The following is a 19,333-nucleotide window of genomic DNA, read 5'->3' as shown; positions in this document are numbered from 1 at the left end:
ACATCACTGGGAGGGTAGTGTTCCTAAAAAAAAAAAAAACAACAAAATCCCTCCTGTCACTTTGCTCAGTATCATTCAATGGTTCATGACTGTGTCCCAACAGCAAACACATATCCGGTGATCCACGCATGCCAGGCACCATTCTAAGGACTTCGGATGCACTAACTCCAATCCTCAGGTCAGTCTACGTGGCAGAGGAGGGGATTAGACACGGAGAGGTCAAATGACTTGCCCAAGGCCATGCAGATGGCCAAGTGGGAAGCTGGGGTTGAATCCAGGGAGCCTGGTCAGGTCTGTGCTTACAGCCCACACACTAGGGTGCCTCACAAAGATGGAGACTCCTTCCTGTGACCTTGGCCCTTCCTACCTCCAGCCCCTCCACATGCTCCTGGGCTCTGGTGTTACTGAACTATCTGCATTTCCTCAAAAGGGCCTCACTTAGCCTTGCCATCCCAGGCATGGCCAAGAAGCTCACTGGTGAGACAACTGGGGGACAGGCCTCCCACAGCTGCCCTCACTCTCCCCACACCTTCGGGTACATGTGGGCTGTGCTCTAAGCCTAGCGATGGTTGTCATTAAGAACTCTCAACAATGACCAAAGCGCAACTCTCCAGCTAGTAAGAGTCGAGGCTGGCTCATAATCGACGAGAGCATGAAGAACACATCTCCAGAGGGACTGCGTTCTGATGGCCCCACAGAGCTCTGATTGGGTAGCATTCCCACTTCTAGGAATTCACTTCCTCCCCCACATGGGGTGTGCCTTTGTGTCCTTCTAGACACCCATGCTCAGCTGTGGGCTTTTCACACACTGTGCACTGCTCTCCCTCTGCAGTGAAAGGCTCACTGCCTCTCTTCCTCTAAGTCTTGGAAGGGTGCTGGGACCCCCGGAGCAGGGGTCTGTGTTTTGCTTGACAGGGAACATCATCAGCTGGTGATGCGTCGAGGTGAGGGGTACTCTGGTTACGGTTCTAACAGCCCATGTATCCACATGAGGGTTGCCCGAGGGGCTCTTCCAGGCTTTCTGGTCCCTCCTGGCCTAATACCTCAAAGTCTCTCACTGAGGCCCTCTTCCCACCCCCTCTGCAGGCCTCAGCCTCCAGGACTAGAGTCCCCACCTCCCCTGGAGCAGATGCCAGGAGCTCTTTGAAATCCTGAGTCTGGGACTGGGCATTCCAACAGCAACCCCTTGGGTGCGGATCTTGGAAAGGCCTCTTCAAAACTGTCTCGGCCGGGGCCCCGACGACAGGCTAGTGGAGGTTTGCAGGACGCCAAAAACATCTCCAGTGCTCCAGGAGGAGCAGCCAATGGAAGCTGCGGCTGAGACCCCTCCCACTCCCCACCATGGGCATCCAGGTCTCCTGCCTCCCTCCCCCCTGGCATGCCTGGCACAGAAGTGAGGACCTGGCGGCTGGCTTCAGGGTCTGCAGAACCCTCTCCGTCTGCCTTGTGGTTCCCAAACGGAGCCTCAGCCCATCCAAAGATGGCCTGGAGACAGCTGCTTCTCGCCTGCTGTCTCTCAGCTGCTGTGCTCCTCACTAGTGAGTATGGGGAGACTCCAGGTTGCGCTGGTGTTAGGTGAGGCTGCTCAGGTGGCCCAGGTGGAAAGGGGGTGCTTACTGTGCAGATGATTGTGTCTGGTGTGTGTGTGTGTGTGTGTGTGTGTGTGTGTGTGTGTGTGTGTATAACAATAGAACACAGAGAAAATAGCTTGCCTGCTGGTTTCCTGGGGAGACTGCTCTATGGCTGGTATGTGAGGGACCTGGGACCCCACCCTGGGGCCGGGCAAGACACAGTGCCTAGGAAGAACTGTCCCAGCCCAGCTCAGGGTGAAGGTTCCCCTTGGGTGCTGCAGCCCTCATGCTGTGCTCTCCCACAGTGCTGCAGGAGGGCGCTGGTGCATCGGTGGGCACCCAGCAGGAGGCAGGACAAGATGTTCGGGAAGGTGAGTGCAAGGGCCACCCCGGGGTGCAGGGCTACTGAGGTGCCCTGGTGAGCCCATGCCGCTCGTGACCGGCCTCTCTCGGGTTTCAGATGTGGAACAGAAGATCTTCATGCAGGAATCAGATGCTTCAAATTTCCTCAAGAGGCGTGGCAAGCGGTCCCCAAAATCCCAAGATGAGGTCAACGGTAAGGATGCTGGAGGCCTGCCTTCTGCTCCCCCCTCCCGTTCTTTCTGTCCCAGTGGGCTGGGCTGTGGGGCAGCAAGGGACCCAGGAGGGCTCAAACTGGGCCACTGGGTATCAAAGTGACAGCAGCTCTGAATTAGAAATTACACGTCCTCGGTGGCAGGTCACATCTTCAACTACACCGTCAGGGTAGGGAACAGAAGGGACAGTGCCACATTGAATGCACTTAATAGAGCTGAGATGCATCCCAATTTTGGAGAAGTTTAAAACGTTAAGGAGAAATATGTTCTAGTCAAGAGGAAACATGGTATCTCAGTGTGTGCTTTTTGGCCTACAGAACAGTGCCTCGCATGCGAGAGCAACAGCATCGCAAGGAGAGGGCACCTGGGAATAGGGGCTGGGACTCTGGGTCTGGTGACAGCTGTGCTAAGTGGCCTTGGCCACTTCCTCCCCTCTGGGCTTATGTTTCCTTATTTATAAGCCCCTGAAATTGTGGTACTCAGCCAGCAGTGTTTTGTTTTTTTTTTTTTAATTTTGTATCTAATACATTTGGAAGGCTTTTGAGCTTGGAATGTGTCTCCTCAGTCTGAAGTAGGTCCTGGTGTCCCCTGCCTGGCAGGGACCCTCATTTCCATGACCTGCTGACCCTTGAAGGCATTTGAGTTTCCTGCCCTTGAACTAGATTCTTCCAAGGACTCTGAGCTCTGTCTCCGAGTCTATGGCTTGATCATTACTTGTGTGTCTGAATAAACTCTTTGTTTCCCTCGGCACACTCAGCAAGGTAACTTGCTCGGTAAAAATAACAGGACTGTTTTCAAGTAATGAAAATGCTTGGAGATGAAATTCCTTCCCCCCTCCCCCCCACAACTGAGTAAATATTAGCCACACTGGGAAAACCTCCAGGCCTCCTACAACTTGAGATTTAGAAGTTAACAAATGTCAAGAAACACTGAAAGGGCTGTGATGGATGGAGCCTGGGCAGTTCTTGATGGAAATCAAAGAAGCAACGTCCTGGCAAATTTTTAGCAGGGAGCAGGAGTGAATTCAGGACAGGAGAATAGTTTCCATCCTCATCAGCTGGTTCAGAACCACAAAGGGCATGGGAAGTCAGAGGTCCCTCACCCCAAACAGAAGCTCTGTGCATCGGTCATGGGGGGTCCAGGACAGGCTGAACACGCAAGGTGCACCTGAGCTCACCTGCTGTCACTTGGCCGACTCCGTGCACGGGAGAGCCCGAACATGTCTCAGGGTGGGTAAAAGGCATGTGACACTGATAGACTGGAATTCGGAACCAGGAAAAAGGCATCTGACATCGCGAAGCTTCTGGGGAAAGACGCAGGGTCCTTTTAGCATGAGGAGGAACTAATCCCTTCCTAAGAAGGGACACCCACAGTGCACCGGATGCGGTGTCGACGTGGCACTTTGTTCCAAATGTTGTTGGCCATTGCTGAGTCAGAGGTCTCATCTGTGGGGGCTCCAAAAAGGCAATGTGGGAAGATGATTTCTTTTTTGAAGTACATAGGAATGGCAAATGCTTCTTTAGGATTGGTGATGTCTCCTTAAGGCCTTGCTTCCTAGACTCCAACCCCCTTCCTTCCCATCCTCAGTGGCTTTCTGGTACCTGGAGCACACTGGGGCTCAAGGTGGGTCAAAAGGAAGATGGTGCCATGACAGGTATGTTCTGGGCCAAGGGGTGGAGTGTGGGTACCTGGGGCTCTGGCTTGTCCCAAGCTGTACCCCAACCAAATGTATGACTTCGATTAGGTCACTGTACCTCTGTGAGCCTCAATTCCCTCCTAAGAATTGTATGAATGTTGGGCAAGGGTCAGGGGAGGCTTGGGAAAGGAAATTCCTTCCACCAGGCTCAAGAGTCCCACAATTATGTGGATAAAGGCACAACTGTGGGGAAAACATGGGATTTACCCAAGGAAATCTGCATGGAGACCAAGTCATAGTTAACTGGATTTTTAATCTGAGTTCAACAATAATAATATAATATAGTGTAATATATTATAAATAACTACAGCATGTTAGTCCCCCCTCTTTGATGTGATCGTGCCAGAGGGGTGTGAGGTGTCCTTCAGGGTCCAGTGCTTCCTGCACCAGACACGGCCTTCCTGATGTTGTGGATTTGTCCAGTTGAAGCCCAGTTAAATTTTTTTTTAATGTTTATTTATTTTTGAGAGAGAAGCACAGTGTGTGAGCAGGGGAGGGACAGAGACAGAGGGAGACACAGAATCCGAAGCAGGCTCCAGGTTCTGAGCTGTCAGCACAGAGCCCAACGTGGGGCTCAGACTCCCGGACCGCGAAATCATGACCTGAGCCGAAGTCAGACGTTAACTGACTGAGCCCCCCAGGCACCCCAAGTTGAAGCCCAGTTAAAAGAAATATCTTGATACTAAGAGAGCTCTCGATAACTTCCTCCAGACAACCAGAGTCCTCACACCAAAGCGGTCAAGATTTAAGGGTAGAAGTGGATGAACCTGGAAACTATCTTACACCTAAAAATCTATAATCTTGAATGGTTTTTTCAGGCTACTTTCAAGTGTGAAGTGTGGTGAGGTGTGATGTGCTAGTTCAGGTGGGGATTCCCACCGGGGCTCAAGGGGCTACTGGTGTAGCAGCCACATAGAAGTGGACCTCCAATTTTATCATGTAGAACTAAGAGTTCTCTGGCTTTCAGCAGAGCAAGAGAGGCCCAAGAAGGAAGCCACATTCCATCATAGGATGCCACCTCCAGTTCAGTAGAAGAGTCATTAAGGCCAACCCACACAAACGGAGGGAACTGCCTAAGGAAATGGATAGCAAGGATCATCTAAGATTTCCCTAACTCATGCCATGATTGTGCCCTGTGTATGCTTCTATCACAGCAACCACTAGGCATGACTTAAAACAAGATTTTTTAAAAAATGTTTTATTCATTTTTTGAGACAGACACAGAGCATGAGCAGGGAAGGGACAGAGAGAGGGACAGAGAATCCCAAGCAGGCTCCACCTGTCAGTGCAGAACCTGATGTGGGGCTCAAACTCACGAACCGTGAGATGATGACCTAAGCTGTAGTCGAACACTGAATGGACTGAGCTACCCAGGTGACCTTGGGCATCACTTATTGTTATTTCTTTCTCCTTATCTGAACTACTGGCCCCTAAAGTCGAGGGACACAACCTTTTTTACTTGACTTTTTAATCTCAGGGCCTAACACACATTTTGGCTGTGACAGGTGCTCAAAGATGTTGAGTGGATTTGAAGGTATGAATGTGAAATTGACTTTAAGTTGATGACTCCCTCCTGATTTTTGATCACAGGATTCCTAGTTTCTAACTGGCCCAGGACACTTGGATGCACCATTAATTTTATGAGTGATTGCTTTTCTCACTTGCAGAATGGCATGGTTGGAGAGGGTGAGTTCCTGGGTCCCTCAAGTTTTAAAGTTTGCGTCAGGAGTCAACCATCTTAGCGAAACCGCCATCCTTCTCCCTCTCAAACAACCCCTCCCAACCAGCTTAAGTTTCTCAGGCAAAACAATTAGTGTCCCCCTAAATGCGTGCGGCTGCCCCCATTCTTGGAGGCAACTCTCGCCTCTTGCCCTTTCCCAGCGGAGAACAGGCAGAAGCTGCGGGCCAATGAGCTTCGGAGAGAGTACTACGAGGAACAAAGGAACGAGTTTGAGAACTTCGTGGAGGAGCAAAATGATGGTAAGAGCTCTTCAGCCAGGGTCATTGGGGAAGTGGGCCTTTGTGGGAAAATCAAAAGTTGCCTCCATGTCTCCCTCAATTTAAATGTTAATTTATTTTATTTTGAGAGAGAGTGCACAGGCAGGGGAGGGGCAGAGAGGGAGAATCCCAAGCAGGCTCTGTGCCTTCAGCACAGAGCTCGACCCAGGGCTTAATCTCACGAACTGTGAGCTGAATGCAAGAGTCGGATGCTTAACTGACTGAGCCACACAGGCGCCCCATCCCTAAATTTTAATTAGAGGAGGGAGGGAAGAGAGGCTCTTTCAGTTCACATCTTTGGGAGTCTTGAAGGAAGAAAGGCACAGACATGGCTGTAGACCTTGAGAAGGCGAGGAGAGGATACAACACGTAGGTTTCCACTGGCTCAGGGAACGTTCAGCTGATTCTATTTTCTACTCTTACGTGGGAATCACTGTGTTCTCTTAGCGGCTACACCTAGTGGCTTAGCTCGGGTACACGTGGGTTATACCTTTCAAGTACCTTGGATTCACATCAATACAACAGCTCTAGGAACTACTCATTCTGGAAAACCAAGCCCTTCATTTACCTATTCACTCTGATCAGCATTTTATTTGATGGCTGTAAGCAAACCAGGAAACCTGACCTCAGAAAGCAACTCACCCATCGTGTTGGACACACCATACATTTTGTGTTCTGCTTGTGTCCTATGCAGTTGCTGTTCATATCTTTTCTAGGCTTTGGCCTTTGCCTCAGTCTCTTCTTATCAGGCAATCGGCATACTTTATTCCCTCCATTAGCCCTCGGGCAGATGGGACTCCTACCTCCCTCAAGAAATGTTGATTTCATCAAGTCCTCCATGGAGGCAGCTGGGTATGGGTATGGGCATGGGCAGAAGGAGGTTCTGTCTTTGAATCAGTCTCCCATGGGGTGGGATTTGACTTTGCATCTATTAAGCGTACTCAAGTGGTACCTGGAGCAAAAATGTGTAGGAACATTTAATAGGCCTGACTGGCTGGCCAGAGTGTGTCGGTTTGAGTCTTTCCTCAATCATTAAGATGGAAATGCTCCTGATGCACTTGAGCTTGGACACAAGGCCCCAGGTTAGATGACCTTTGCTAGAGAAAGTCAGTGATTTCAGTTCTGAAGTTGTGGTCCTCCTGGCTTGTATGCTCTAGTGGATTTGTATGCTCTGGTGGATTTGCCCTTTCATGGCATCTCTTAGGAAAAGGATACAATCAACAGGTGCCTGAGGGCTGCAGGCCATGCCCACTGCCTCGCAGGTGGCCCTGAGGTATTGGGCTTGGATCTGCCAAATCAAGCTTTCCTGGTAACATCAAGACCAAGTTCAGGCTGTCTCGACTCAGAGGGAAATATTTCTGTTGGATATGTGTTTACCTTGGTGAACAGTTGGGAGAGGCATTTAAAAAATGAGCATATGGCCTGCAAAATTCCTTCAGTTTTTTGTTTTGTTTTTTTAGCACTTTGTTTTGTACATTTTTAATGTTTCAGGTCCAAATCCCTTGCATCTGGGTGGAGAACACTGTTTTCCCTTTCACGATGAGTTAGGGTGAGGGGCCAGCACTCTGGGATGACAAGTCTTCTATTAAAGGCAGAGGAGACAGTGATCAGGGGCCTCAGGCCTATGGGGACTGTAGTGACAGAGCTGTGATTACTGGCAGAGCACTTGCTCTGTCGGGCACTGTTCTGAACCCTCCAACCCTGACAACCAGCCTCTCAGGCCTTAATAATTTGTTTTTTAGTTTTAAACACTCAGGCTTAGAAAGGATCCTTAAATATCCAAGGTGCCATAGCTAGTCAGGGATTTGAACCAAGGTGTTTTGCCAGCAAAGCAACATTCTTATAAATGAAGGAGGATCACGTGCAGAGAGGTCTCGAGGACTCACTTTGATCTAGGAATTGGCCCGTGTGGACAGATGGAGTGAGGAGAGAAAAGAGAGCACCCCCACCCCCCAAACCCAGGAGAGGTCTTCTCAGAGCTTGATAAAGAAGGAGGCAAGGAGGTGAAGCGGGCCCAGCCTGCCTGAGAGTGAGTGGGTGAGCATCGCAGGAAGTGAAACTCATTTCTGTTTTCCTCCTCTTCCCTTGCTTCTGCCCCAGAGCACCGCGTCCTGCGTGGGGGCCGGGCTGGTAAGACCTCTACCCTGGCGGGAAGGGGGGGGGGGGGCGTTCCAAGCCCTACACTCTCCTCAGTCAGGACCTTAGTTTTTCAGTTGGCTATCTTGATGTGACAGCATCACCTGTCTCAGAATAACTGCCAGTTGAGGTTTACCTCCCACCCCTTAAAAGCAAATGCTGAGGGGGGCGCCTGGGTAGCTCAGTCGGTTGGGCGTCCGACTTCGGCTCAGGTCATGATCTCGCAGTTCGTGGGTTCAAGCCCCACGTAGGGCTCTGTGCTGACAGCTTGGAGCCTGGAGCCTGCTTCGGATTCAGTGTCTCCCTCTCTCTCTGCCCCTCCCCCATTCATGCTCTGTCTCAAAAATAAATAAACGTTAAAAAAAAAAAAAGCAACTGCTGAGGAACTACTATGGGTAAAGGAAAGGACTTGGATTTTCAAAGCAGGAAGTTTAGGCAGGTGGTCTGAGAGCGATTTCTGGACCAGAGTGACCTTCCTGAGAGGGTGAGAACCCCATCTCCAAGGCCCATCAGTGCATCTAAGACACTGGACCTATTCTGTTGTGGTGCCTGGCTGCACCTCTACTCAAAACCATCATCTTTACAAGGCAAAGATGCCTCTGAGTTCTGCCTCTGAAAGTGCCAGAGTAAACAGTGTGCTGAGCCCCTACTTCTAAGGTCTGCGTGGCAGCACAGATCTGCTTCCACCTTCAAAGCCAGAAGCCTGGGTCAGGCCATCTGGAGTTGGCTGTGTGACACCTGACTTGGCTGAAGATGCTCAGCCACATGTGGTTCCCTGCACAGAAGTCACATTGTTTGGGTCTTTGGGTCTTTACCAGGGAGCCCTTCCCTCTGTCGAAGTGTAATGGGGTGAGAAGAGTTTGGCACAACCTGGAGAAAAAAACAACTTCTATGCCAAAATCCCGCCCTCAAGAGCCTTTTACATTGAAAAATTTCATTCATATGGAAAAGTATATATATTTCTTGGTTACCCCCCACGTAACCATCACCCAGAATTAACAATGATCAAATTTCCCCACACTTTGCTTCATCCATGCCCTTTTCTGGTTGGTTTTTAAAACATAATGTTGGGGGCACCTGGGTGGCTCGGTCAGTTAAGTGTCAGACTCTTGATCTCGGCTCAGGTCATGATCTTTTGGTTTCGTGAGTTTGAGCCCCACATCGGGCTCTGCGCTGACAGTGTGGAGCCTGCTTAGGATTCTGTCTCCCCCTCTACCGCACTCCTGTTTGCTATCTCTCTCTCAGAGTAAATAAACTTAAAAAAGCAAAATTAAAAAAAAACAAAAACACAACACATTAAGTTTTAAAGCCTGATGGAAAAATTCCTTATAATGCCATTGCTTGAAGTTGACAGTCATTGCCTTCCATGATTTTTTTCGACCATAAAGCCCATCATCTCTTTGCGTTATTCCTGGGTTATCTTTGTACTTTGTTTCTTACTTGTTATTTCTTTGAGCCAATTTCTGGTGAAGGCCGTCCCCCCTTGGTGATTATGTACGGGAAGGGGCACTGAACCAACACATAGACCTTCACTGGCTCTCCTGGCCTCCAGCTCTTTCACCTGCCTGGGCTTGGCTCTCACCTCCACCAGTGAGGCTTTTGGACTCACTGTTCCCTCACGTCTTTCACTTCAGATCTTCTGTCACCAGTGCACCCAGGCACAGTTTGTTCAGGTCACCACAGGGTAGGCAGTTTGGACTGATGGCTGACAAGAGCTTGGTGGCTCTCCCCAGGTCAGAGTGCTCTCCGTACTAACATGACGACCTCACCTCTGTTCCCCAGAACAGGAAGAGAGAAGCCGGGAAGCTATTGAGCAATGGCGCCAGTGGCATTACGACGGCCTGCATCCATCATATCTCTATAACCGCCACCACATCTGACCTCATTTTGACAGAGCAGGAAGATGGAGCTTGAAACTCACAAACCTACCCCAGGTGTCTGACCAACGCCTCCACACCAGCAGGCCCCTTCACAGGGTCTCAACTGGGGGGGCTCCTGGGGCGGGGGGGCTGCCGTGGTAAACACACAGGCCTTTTGTTCTGATGTTTTAAGATGCCCTGGCTTTTGCTTCTTTGCAGATGATTTTCTGAGGTGAGCAAACACCTGCGGGGCCTCCTGGCACCAAACCTTCAGTGACGTCCCCTTATTTAGCCATTGTTCCCACAGTTAAGACTCCTGTCCTGTAGAACAATGAGAAGGGTCGCAATAAAGACGACAGATGACGTGTTCGCTTAAGGCTTAGAAATAAAATTGCTGAGTCAACACTGTATCATCGTGTAAAACCTCACACGGAGCCGAGTGACACATGTCCCCCTCATTGACTTGGGCTTTCGAAAGCCCGATCTCCAGGAGTGCTGCTCGCTAGTTTCTTGTCTCGGCAGTCACGCAAATGCAAGAGAGATGCCAACACAACTGGTTAGGTTAGACCCTTCTCTGGGATGGTTACTGAGCCCAGGGGCTTCCTCGTGTCTCCGAAGAGACTCAAGGTTCAACTGTGGTTTCCTAATTGCATCCATCAGAAGCCAGGGTTACAGCAAGACCGGCTGTGGCCAAAACTATAAAGGAGCTGAAATTTAGCATCGGGGGTCACCTCACTCTTCTGCCTTGTGCCCAGGTTACTTCAGGGCTGCCATAACAACGCGCAACAAACTGGGTGGCTTTAAAAAATAACGATTTATTCTCTTACAGGTCTGGAGGCTAGAGGTCCCAATTCAAGGTGTCTGCAGAGCCGTGTTCCCTCCCTCTCTTTACGGGAGGATCCTGCCCTGCCTGCTGCAGCTTCTGGCGGCTCCAGGGCCTCCTTGGCTTGTGGCTGTGTCACTCCAATCTCTGCACCTGTTGTCATGGGGTCTCTGTGTCTCTCTTCTCTTCTTGACATAACTTTTTAAAAAAAAAGTCCATTTATTTTGAGAGCAAGCGAGCACGAGGGCAGGAAAGGGGGAGGAGAGAATCCCAAGCAGGCTCCGCACTGTCAGAGTGAGCCCGATGTGGGGCCTGAACCCCCAAACCACGAGATTATGACCTGAGCCAACATCAAGAGTCAGATGCTTAACTGACTGAGTCACCCAGGGGCCCCTTAAGTTTTTTGTTTTTTTTTTTTCCTTCAAATCTTAAGATCAGGAGCCACATGCTTTATCTTCTTATTAGGACACCAGGCACACAATTCAGCTCCTACCAGTGCCCCTTTCTTCTCCTCTCAACCACTCTGCTTCCTGCCCCGGACTCAGCATCTACCCCGCTTCATCCTTGCTTCCAACCACCTTCAGGAATCCCACACTAAGAACACAAAACCACCAAGAACAAGTGCAGCAGGCAGTGGAGTCACAGTAGATTAGAAGATACAAAGGACACCTGTCCCCACCCCTGAGCCCTCTGCTCCCCCGGAGACGTGGGTCCCCGGCCAGCTAGTCGAGCCTGCTTCTGAGGATCCCAGGGCAGCACAGGGGGACTTTGTTTAAGGAAAAGCTGCTCAACGGTGGTACAATACTCCATCAGAGGTGGGGTGAGATCAGGACATTTTTGTAATGAATGCATGTATTTGTAAGTAGTCTTTTAATATTTATTTATTTTTGAGACAGAGAGAGACAGTGTGAGCAGGGGAGGGGCAGAGAGAGAGGGAGACACAGAATCCGAAGCAGGCTCTAGGCTCTGAGCTGTCAGCACAGAGCCTGATGCGGGGCTCGAACCCACGAACCGTGAGATCATGACCTGAGCCGAAGTCGGACGCTTAACTGGCCTAGCCAGACACGTGCCCCTTTAAGTAATCTTTTAAAAGACTGATAAAATCTAGTGATTAAGAAATTGGGCATTTTCCAAATCACCTCGTCAGCCCTGTGTTTTTTTACAAAAACTCCAAGCAGGAGCAAAACTGACCTTCAGAAGCCAAGAAGGGCACCGGGCAAACCCTGTCATTAAATGTTGTTACATGGGCAGGTTGGATAGAGAAGTTGTTCTCTTCTCAGGAGTGTGGGGATTCACCCTTTGGAGACTCAGGTTTGGGACACAAGTCCCAGCACAACCAAAGCCCAAGCAGTGCCCAATTTTTCAGCGGCGTGATGAGCTTCTGATGAATGAATATGCCTTAAGGACTGGCAGCTGAGCCTTCGGAACACTCGGATTACGCTCTTTAGGAAATCGCCGAGGCGTGTGCTTGTGTGCTGTGCTACCAACACACCCCTTTGCTGTCTGTGGGATCAAATTAGAATGCTTCCAAAAGGAAATCAGGAGAGTAATGAAAACTCCTCAGAACTGGAAAAACATGCACAAAATGTTCAACTGAAAACTGCCATTTCACCACTTAAAATGTTCTTTACACTTTTGCTGCTTCTTACCCAATCTCCCCCTACCCCCTGCCCTCAGGCGCCCCGGATCTTTTCTTTTCTTTTTTTTTTAAACAAGACATTTCTACTAGGAAATTATTTCATTTACAATAGGTGCTCAATGTAGCAAATTCAAGCAGCACAGATATCCATGACACATGGGGAACCTGGCTGGCTCAGTCGGTAGAGTGTGGGACCCTTGACCTCAGGCTTGTGGGTTCGAGCCCGTCAGTGGGTATAGAGATTAAAGATAAAATATTAAGAAAGAAATCCAGTACACAGGAGGAGTTTTGCCTTCTTGCCTCTCTAATTCAAGGTAAGCCCTGTCAGTCGTTTGGGGTGCATCCTTCCATTTTTTAAAAAATTTATTTGAGAGAGAGAGAGAGAGAGAGAGAGAGAGAGAGAGAGAGATGCATGAGTCGGGAGGGACAGAGAGCGAATCCCAGGAAGGCTCAGCACACTGTCACTGAGGAGCCCGAGGTGGGGCTCTACCTCCAGAGCTGTGAGATCATGACCTGAGCCGAAATCAAGACGCTTAACTAAGCCACCCAAGCACCCCTCCTTCCACTTTTTCTGTCTCTTCTCACACACGTACTTCATTCTTTAAAAGGCAACAGAACACGTGATTGCGCAAACCCAGCTCGCCCCACATCCAGTGCAGAAATGAGACACTTAGCAGATCTTGGCCACACAGAACTGGCTGAGACCGAAGTTGAGCCCTGAAAGCTCCCTCTTTCTAACCCGAGTATTTGCCTTGACCCAGCGGCTCATTATTGTATGGTCACGGGCATGTTCCTTGCTTCTTTCCAGAAGCAAGGAGAAGCATCACGGAACAGGATTCTTTTACCGGAAGCCTCTTCATGGTGGAGCTGGTGCAGCTCCATCCAGTCCCAGCTCACTTCTGTGAGGTAACGGCTACTCAGGGGATTGTCTGTGTGCCTCAGTTTTCCCTCAATAAGCCCTATTTTATATTTCTATCACATGGCCCCCACGGCGGGGGGGGGGGGGGTGGTGGCGGTGGCGCTGTTTGTGTGTGTCTTTGTTCCCTCTCCACATCAGTGAACATGCTAGACTTTATTCACCCATTCCTCTATTAAGGCAGATTTCTGGAAACGAAATGGTAAGTCGTAACTTACACACGTTAAATACGTGTGTATTTACGTATATTACACACGATAAATAAGATTTCTCTTCAAAGAGGTTATGTACTCTCCATCACTGGATGGACACCTTTGCCAACGTTTCTTAAACCAAGCAAACTGAGGATACTGGCGGAAAGGTCGGGAAGGGGGAACTCTTTCATGATACACTAGCCATGTGCCCCCTCAGAGTGCAAATGTCACCTTCCACTTTAGTGTCCACATCACACTTCCCCAGGTTATTAGTGCACACTCTGTCTACAGGAGACACACATTTCCACCAGCCGCCCCTCTGCCCTCAGCCCGTTTTCTCCTTCAGACGCCTGCTCTTCTCTGCAGCCTTCACTGAAAGTACCAGCAGCTTTAAATGAGAACGTGATTGCACTGGAAAAAACTGGTATAAAGTAAAAACTTTGCAGACGCCTCAGTATTTCATTACTATTTTTACTTATTACCCAAGGAGACAGATTATTTGAGAAGGGATATTTCAAAGTTTCCAAACATAAATCTCAACAGAAAGGAATGGAGTTCTGCTGTCTGCCTGCCATCTCACATCCCTGATCTAGTAATCTCTACACCCAATGTGGGGCTCAAACTCACGACCCCAAGGTCAAGAGTCGCATGCTCTTCTGACTGAGCCGGCCAGGCGCCCCCGCCCGTCTCTGGTCTAAACTGGAGAAAGAGCCAGCCTCAGTGGAACAAAGGTCAGAGCTGTTCCGCTCTGGATCACTGGGCAGGAGAGGCACAGTGGGGCCCGTGTGCACTCCGGGAGCCTTGGCGGAGCTGGCCGGAGACACCCCTGCCCCAGTCTTGCTCTAGCAGGAGGGGCTCCGCGTTAGTACCTAATCCCACACCTGGATACATTCTCATGGAGGAGCAGTTCCCGCCTGTCTTTAGCTGGGCCACCAGGTGAAACAAGAGACGGTCAACCAGCTGGCTGGGCTTGACAGCTGGGCACGAGCAGCGCAAGCTCGGCTGACCGCCAGCTCCGATCCCGAGGCAGGCCCGCCGGCTGCGGGGCCAGGGGTGCTGGGGAGCTTGCACTTTACCCACATGAAACTGCCGTCTGTTGGCCAGATCCAGTCTCTGAACTTTTATGTTGGTAACCCTGGGCTAATGAGGAAGATGTGCGTGTTTGCACATCTAGCTGTGCAACAGAGAAAAAGCAAAGCACTGCTGTCCACCTTAACCAGGAAAATGGAGCCACATTTTGGCTCATCTTGGTAATAACACATGTGCCCTCTGGTGAGAGCTGGCAACCAGGTGGCTGGCAGCTGATGGACTCTGCCTCGCGGCCAGACCCGCAGCCACCCATGCCTGCAGAAAAGAACACTTAGTTCATACAAAGGTCAAAAATCAACAATGGTCTGGGTGAGGGGCCAGTTTGAAAGAACAAAACAGCTTGTCCTTGTCTCGTCAAAGGCTATGCTGGGCATGTTGGCTCTAGATAAAGCACTCTGGCGGCAATCAGAAATGTATTACCTCGTTTTACCCCTATCCTTAACAAGGGCCCAGTTATGCCTTGAAGATTTCAAATTCCACCCAGAATTCTTTCATTTACTAAAAGCCAATCTCACTCATTCTTCCCGGGCAGGGAGTAACATGCCAAAGGTAACATGAATGGGAATCTGGGCGGCCACATTTACTAGGAAATTAGTAATGGAGCAATCTGTATTTTTAGAGATTGGACTTGCCAAACGTGTGGCATTTTGGACATTGTTTTATTTTTAATTTTTTTCTTAATGTTTATTTTTGAGAAAGAGTGCAAACAGGGGAGGGGCAGAGAGAGGGAGACACAGAATCCAAAGCAGACCCTAGGCTCCGAGCTGTCAGCACAGAGCCTGATGCGAGGCTTGAACCCACGAACCATGAGATCATGACCTGAGCTGAAGTCAGACACTTAACTGACTGAGCCACCCAGCTGCCCCAATAAAATTAAGTTTTGACCAGTGATGCCTACTTTGTTAAGCCTATTTTCTATGATTAAAAAAATTTGTATAGTTAGATTAATAAGTTTTCACAAAGTTGGGGCACTTGGGGGGCTCAGTCGGTTAAGCATCCGACTTTGGCTCAGATCATGATCTTGCAGTTTGTGGGTTTGAGCCCCACATTGGGTTCCGCACTGTCACCTTGGTAATTAATTCTCTCTCTCCTTCTCTCTGCCCCTCCCCTACTTGCACTCTCTCTTTCAAAGTAAATAAACTTAAAAGTTTTCACAAAGCTTTCTTGAAGAAGTTTTCACAAAGCTTTACAAGGAGAGAGCTTTCTAAGGGAATGACAATGTTTCAGGGATATGCCTGAAAAGAACATTCACTTAATATGTAAAACAAAGGAGAAAAGTGTTTTTTCACATAACTTCTCATTAATTTAGACCAGTAGTAATGAGTCTCAAATAACACACTAGTGAGTCTGAATCATTTAGGGAGGAGGCCCCCAAACTTAAAACTTTCCTAAATAAAACCTGCAACCTCATTAATATGAGGCACTGAGGTCAGGGTGCACTGGGTTAGGATTTTATTAGCTCGTGTTTGGTTGTCTGTCACGCAGCCAGCACAGAATTATGGTACCAAAGAGCAAGATGTTTTCTGTTTTGTAAGATAACCCAAATATACCCTTAAATTGGTATCCTGAAATCACTGTTCAAAAAAGAAGAAAAAAAAAAAAAAAGCTCATTCCTTTAGTAAATCACTGATGACACTCTTCCTGTCCCTTAAACTCAAGGTGCTTGAATGACACAATCAGACACCACTGTAGTTTATTTTGGTGTAATAGTTACTTATGCTAAGATAAAGTTTATCACAACCTGAAAAATGTACTCAACCCAGGACTTGATATGGCCTGCCCCTTCTCAAGGCCCGGCCCATTGGTACTCAACTAATAACATCACTAGGGAATGTATGAGAAAACAAACACACTATTATTTACAGATCTTCTTGTCCAACCCTACCCAGAATACACCCTTGATACTTAATGGTGAAAGAAAATGCTTTCCTCTTTAGATTGGGAACAAAAAACAGTCATAGACAGGAACTGAAGTGTTAAAACTTCTCAGGCAACATGATCCAACACAGAAAATCCTAAGGAATCTATAAAAACGCTGTTAAACTCATATGTAAGTTAAACATGGTTCCAGGATACAAGGTCAACTGACAAAAATGCATTCCATTTCTATATACCAGTAAGCAATAAGTGGGAATTACAATGCAGAAAGTAGCCCTTACAACATCATCAAAACTGTAACACATTTAGAAATAAACATGACAAGGGGCGCCTGGGTAGCTCAGTCGGTTAAGCATCCGACTTCAGCTCAGGTCATGATCTCACAGTCTGTGAGTTCAAGCCCCACGTCGGGCTCTGTGCTGACAGCTCAGAGCCTGGAGCCTGCTTCAGATTCTGTGTCTCCCTCTCTCTCTGCCCCTCCCCTGCTCATGATCTGTCTCTCTCTGTCTCAAAAATAAATAAAAAACATTTAAAAAAAATTAAAAAAAATAAACGTGACAAAATACATATATGATCTGTACACGAAAACTACGTATAATGTTAACTTTGACAGTTGCTTTCTTTTCTGTAATCCAAGTGTGTAACTTAAACTTTGATGAGACACCCAGTGCAAAGACAACCATCTCAGACAAACACAGTGCCAGCTTCACCAGTAGATTCAAGAGCCAGGCTACTCCCTCTCACGGACAGTCCTTTGTTTTCGAGATTTTGGTTTATGTCTCTAACTGACCACTTCATTTTTCTCTCCGAGTACTTTAAAATCCTGCTCTTATGTTTTAAATTCACCAGTAAAGTGTGAGCCCACGAAATCCTAGATTCCCGCCCTTGACCTCGGAGTCCCTTGCCCACATGCGCTCCTTGTACCCAAGACCTGGCTGTTTGGCCCCAGGGGTGCTATGTAATTTCCAGGTCTTATAATTAGCAAACCTTTATTTTCTCAAAGGTTGCTCATGGTTCTTGCTGAAGGACATCTTGCAATCCTAATAGGATTCACAACAGCCAGTCCAACCATCACACTGGTTATTCACAGGCTGGGGCAGGCACTATTACTACCAAACATTGCTGAGAAAAATTAAAGACCTAAATAAATGGAGAGATGTGTTATGTTCACAGAATGCCTTAAGATGGCAATTCCCCCAAATCGATCCACAGATTAAACAGTCATAATACCAATTCCAGGAAGGGTTTTTAGAGTAGAAATCAACAAGCTGCTTCTAAAATTTACACAGAAATGCAAAGGACCTAGAACCGCCAAAACAAATTTAAAAAAGAACAAATCTGGAGGACTAACACAGTTAGTCCTGAGCTGAAATCAAAAGTTGGATGCTTAACCGACTAAGCCACCCAGGCTCCCCCAACCTGTAATGTTTTTAAAAGTTAATATTTTAAAATGTTGAAACTCAATCTGCTGTGACAGGACATTCAGGTCAACTACTTTTCTGTGAGGTACAATTTTTGTTTGCTATTCTAGATCACTGCGTTTTAACTCTGTTTGGATGGCCTATGAATATATAATAAACCCGATATTGCCAACAGCTGAGTAAGGAAAAATTAAACACATATTTTGGATTTATATAAAAGCATTTAATACATTGATAAAAAGGATAGTATTAAAAGACTGATCTCAATGATGAAGTGTATCTACAATGCAAGCAACTAAGTCCCCCTTCTGGCCCACCCCCCCCCTTCTTATCCCTGAATACTTGAAGAAACATACACACAAAAGACCTCAAATGAAAGCTCCCCCAAGATCTAGAGTAACTGAGAAGTATTTAAGTGATATTTTTAAATTATTTAAAAATTAAAATCAAATTATGAAAAAGGAAGGCATTCAGCTCACCATCGACCTTTACAAGAATATTACAGTACTTCTGTACAATATACCATACACAAGGGAACGGGGATTCTAATGGCACCCTAGGTTCAAACGGGACCGTGTGTCTTTCATAGGAAGGGGATTGCTCAAGGAGCAGCCTGGAGTTCAAGTCAGCAGCCACTCAGTTGTGACCTTCTTCAAATACATAACTCTGTTTCAAGCTTATGGGACAAACAAAATCTACTCTAAATGAGCCATTAAAAACCATAGTTTTGAGTACTACAATATTGTAAAAGCACAGAGAACCATCTAGATATGAATTAAATGCCACATGATTCAGTGAATTAATCAATTTGAAAAAACAAGAAAGATACCTCTTGATATTAAGGAACCTGGCCTTAATATCAATATATCAAGACTATGTCAATGGTGACTATAATTATCTATATGGTAAAGATAATTTATTTTTTCTAGGAAACATTATTTGTAGAATTTGAGTCCTGAAAGATACACTTCAAAATCATTTACTCCAAGTCCCCTCATTTTCCAGATGGGAAAACTGAAGCCTGGAAGCTAAATTAATTCTTTTGCCTCTGTGCATCCATGCAAATATTAGAACCTTATTTCGGTAAAGAAGCAACACTGGACACTCTATAACCCAAGACACATAGTTTCTGGGCAAAGAATTTGCATGAATGGAGCCATCAGTAGTGAGAACAGGGAAGACGATGGTTTTTTGCTTTACCAATGAAAAGCCAGCGTTAAATTTGGCATTAAGCCAACCCGAAACAAAATAGGTAGGCAGAACTTGTAGGCGTAACACATGTTTGGACTGTGCCAATCAGAACCTGGGTGATACAGAGCCAACACCATTGCCCCTCCAGACCCACAAGAAGTAACATAGTTCGTGGGTACCTGTTTGAAGTTAGGGCTATTTAAGGCTATTCAGAAATTTGGCATGTTCTTCTCCTCTTGGTAACAGGGTTTCGCCTCCTATCTTTGGGCCTGTTTTTTCCTAGAAAAATGAAAACAGTTTAGTAAAAAAAAAAAAAAAAAAAAAGGGTCAACATTATTTGCATGGGT

The 19,333-nt window shown here is 47.5% G+C and overlaps 2 protein-coding genes across 8 annotated transcripts in view; one reads left to right on the top strand and one right to left on the bottom strand.

The window, feature by feature from the left end:
* MCM10 (minichromosome maintenance 10 replication initiation factor) overlaps positions 1-19,333 on the bottom strand; it is a 107,198-nt gene that overhangs the window by 53,471 nt on the left and 34,394 nt on the right. For 2 of the 5 annotated variants that reach the window (XM_043561709.1, XM_043561711.1), the window contains exon 18: positions 19,166-19,265. In XM_043561709.1, the coding sequence (XP_043417644.1) occupies positions 19,182-19,265 (84 nt within the window). In that variant the 3' untranslated portion in view covers positions 19,166-19,181. Of the gene's footprint in view, positions 1-10,630; positions 10,857-18,000; positions 19,266-19,333 lie in introns of those variants that run through there. The other 3 variants (XM_043561708.1, XM_043561713.1, XM_043561710.1) reach the window with 2 other exon arrangements.
* Positions 1,358-10,245, top strand: UCMA (upper zone of growth plate and cartilage matrix associated). Of its 3 annotated transcripts, XR_006294407.1 has the most exons (6): positions 1,365-1,538; positions 1,877-1,942; positions 2,032-2,127; positions 5,724-5,822; positions 9,759-9,910; positions 10,055-10,245. XR_006294407.1 is itself a non-coding variant. In XM_043561723.1 (5 exons), exons 1-5 carry the CDS (start codon positions 1,379-1,381, stop codon positions 9,854-9,856), a joined length of 519 nt encoding a protein of 172 aa, XP_043417658.1. In that variant the 5' UTR covers positions 1,365-1,378; the 3' UTR covers positions 9,857-10,027. The 3 variants fall into 3 exon arrangements, 1 of the variants encoding a protein (XP_043417658.1); XR_006294408.1 differs by lacking the exon at positions 5,724-5,822 and having other exon boundaries at positions 1,358-1,538; XM_043561723.1 differs by lacking the exon at positions 10,055-10,245 and having other exon boundaries at positions 9,759-10,027.

The sequence above is a fragment of the Prionailurus bengalensis genome, chromosome B4, assembly GCF_016509475.1.
Source record: "Prionailurus bengalensis isolate Pbe53 chromosome B4, Fcat_Pben_1.1_paternal_pri, whole genome shotgun sequence".
NCBI lineage: Eukaryota > Metazoa > Chordata > Mammalia > Carnivora > Felidae > Prionailurus > Prionailurus bengalensis.
This window is presented reverse-complemented; position numbering and strand designations above follow the sequence as displayed.

Coding starts and splice junctions, on each gene's coding strand:
- UCMA (XM_043561723.1), top strand. CDS start 1,379: ATGCCTGGCACAGAAGTGAGGACCTGGCGGCTGGCTTCAGGGTCTGCA. Junction 2,128..5,723: donor ATCCCAAGATGAGGTCAACG/GTAAGGATGCTG, acceptor GCCCTTTCCCAG/CGGAGAACAGGCAGAAGCTG. Junction 5,823..9,758: donor CGTGGAGGAGCAAAATGATG/GTAAGAGCTCTT, acceptor TCTGTTCCCCAG/AACAGGAAGAGAGAAGCCGG.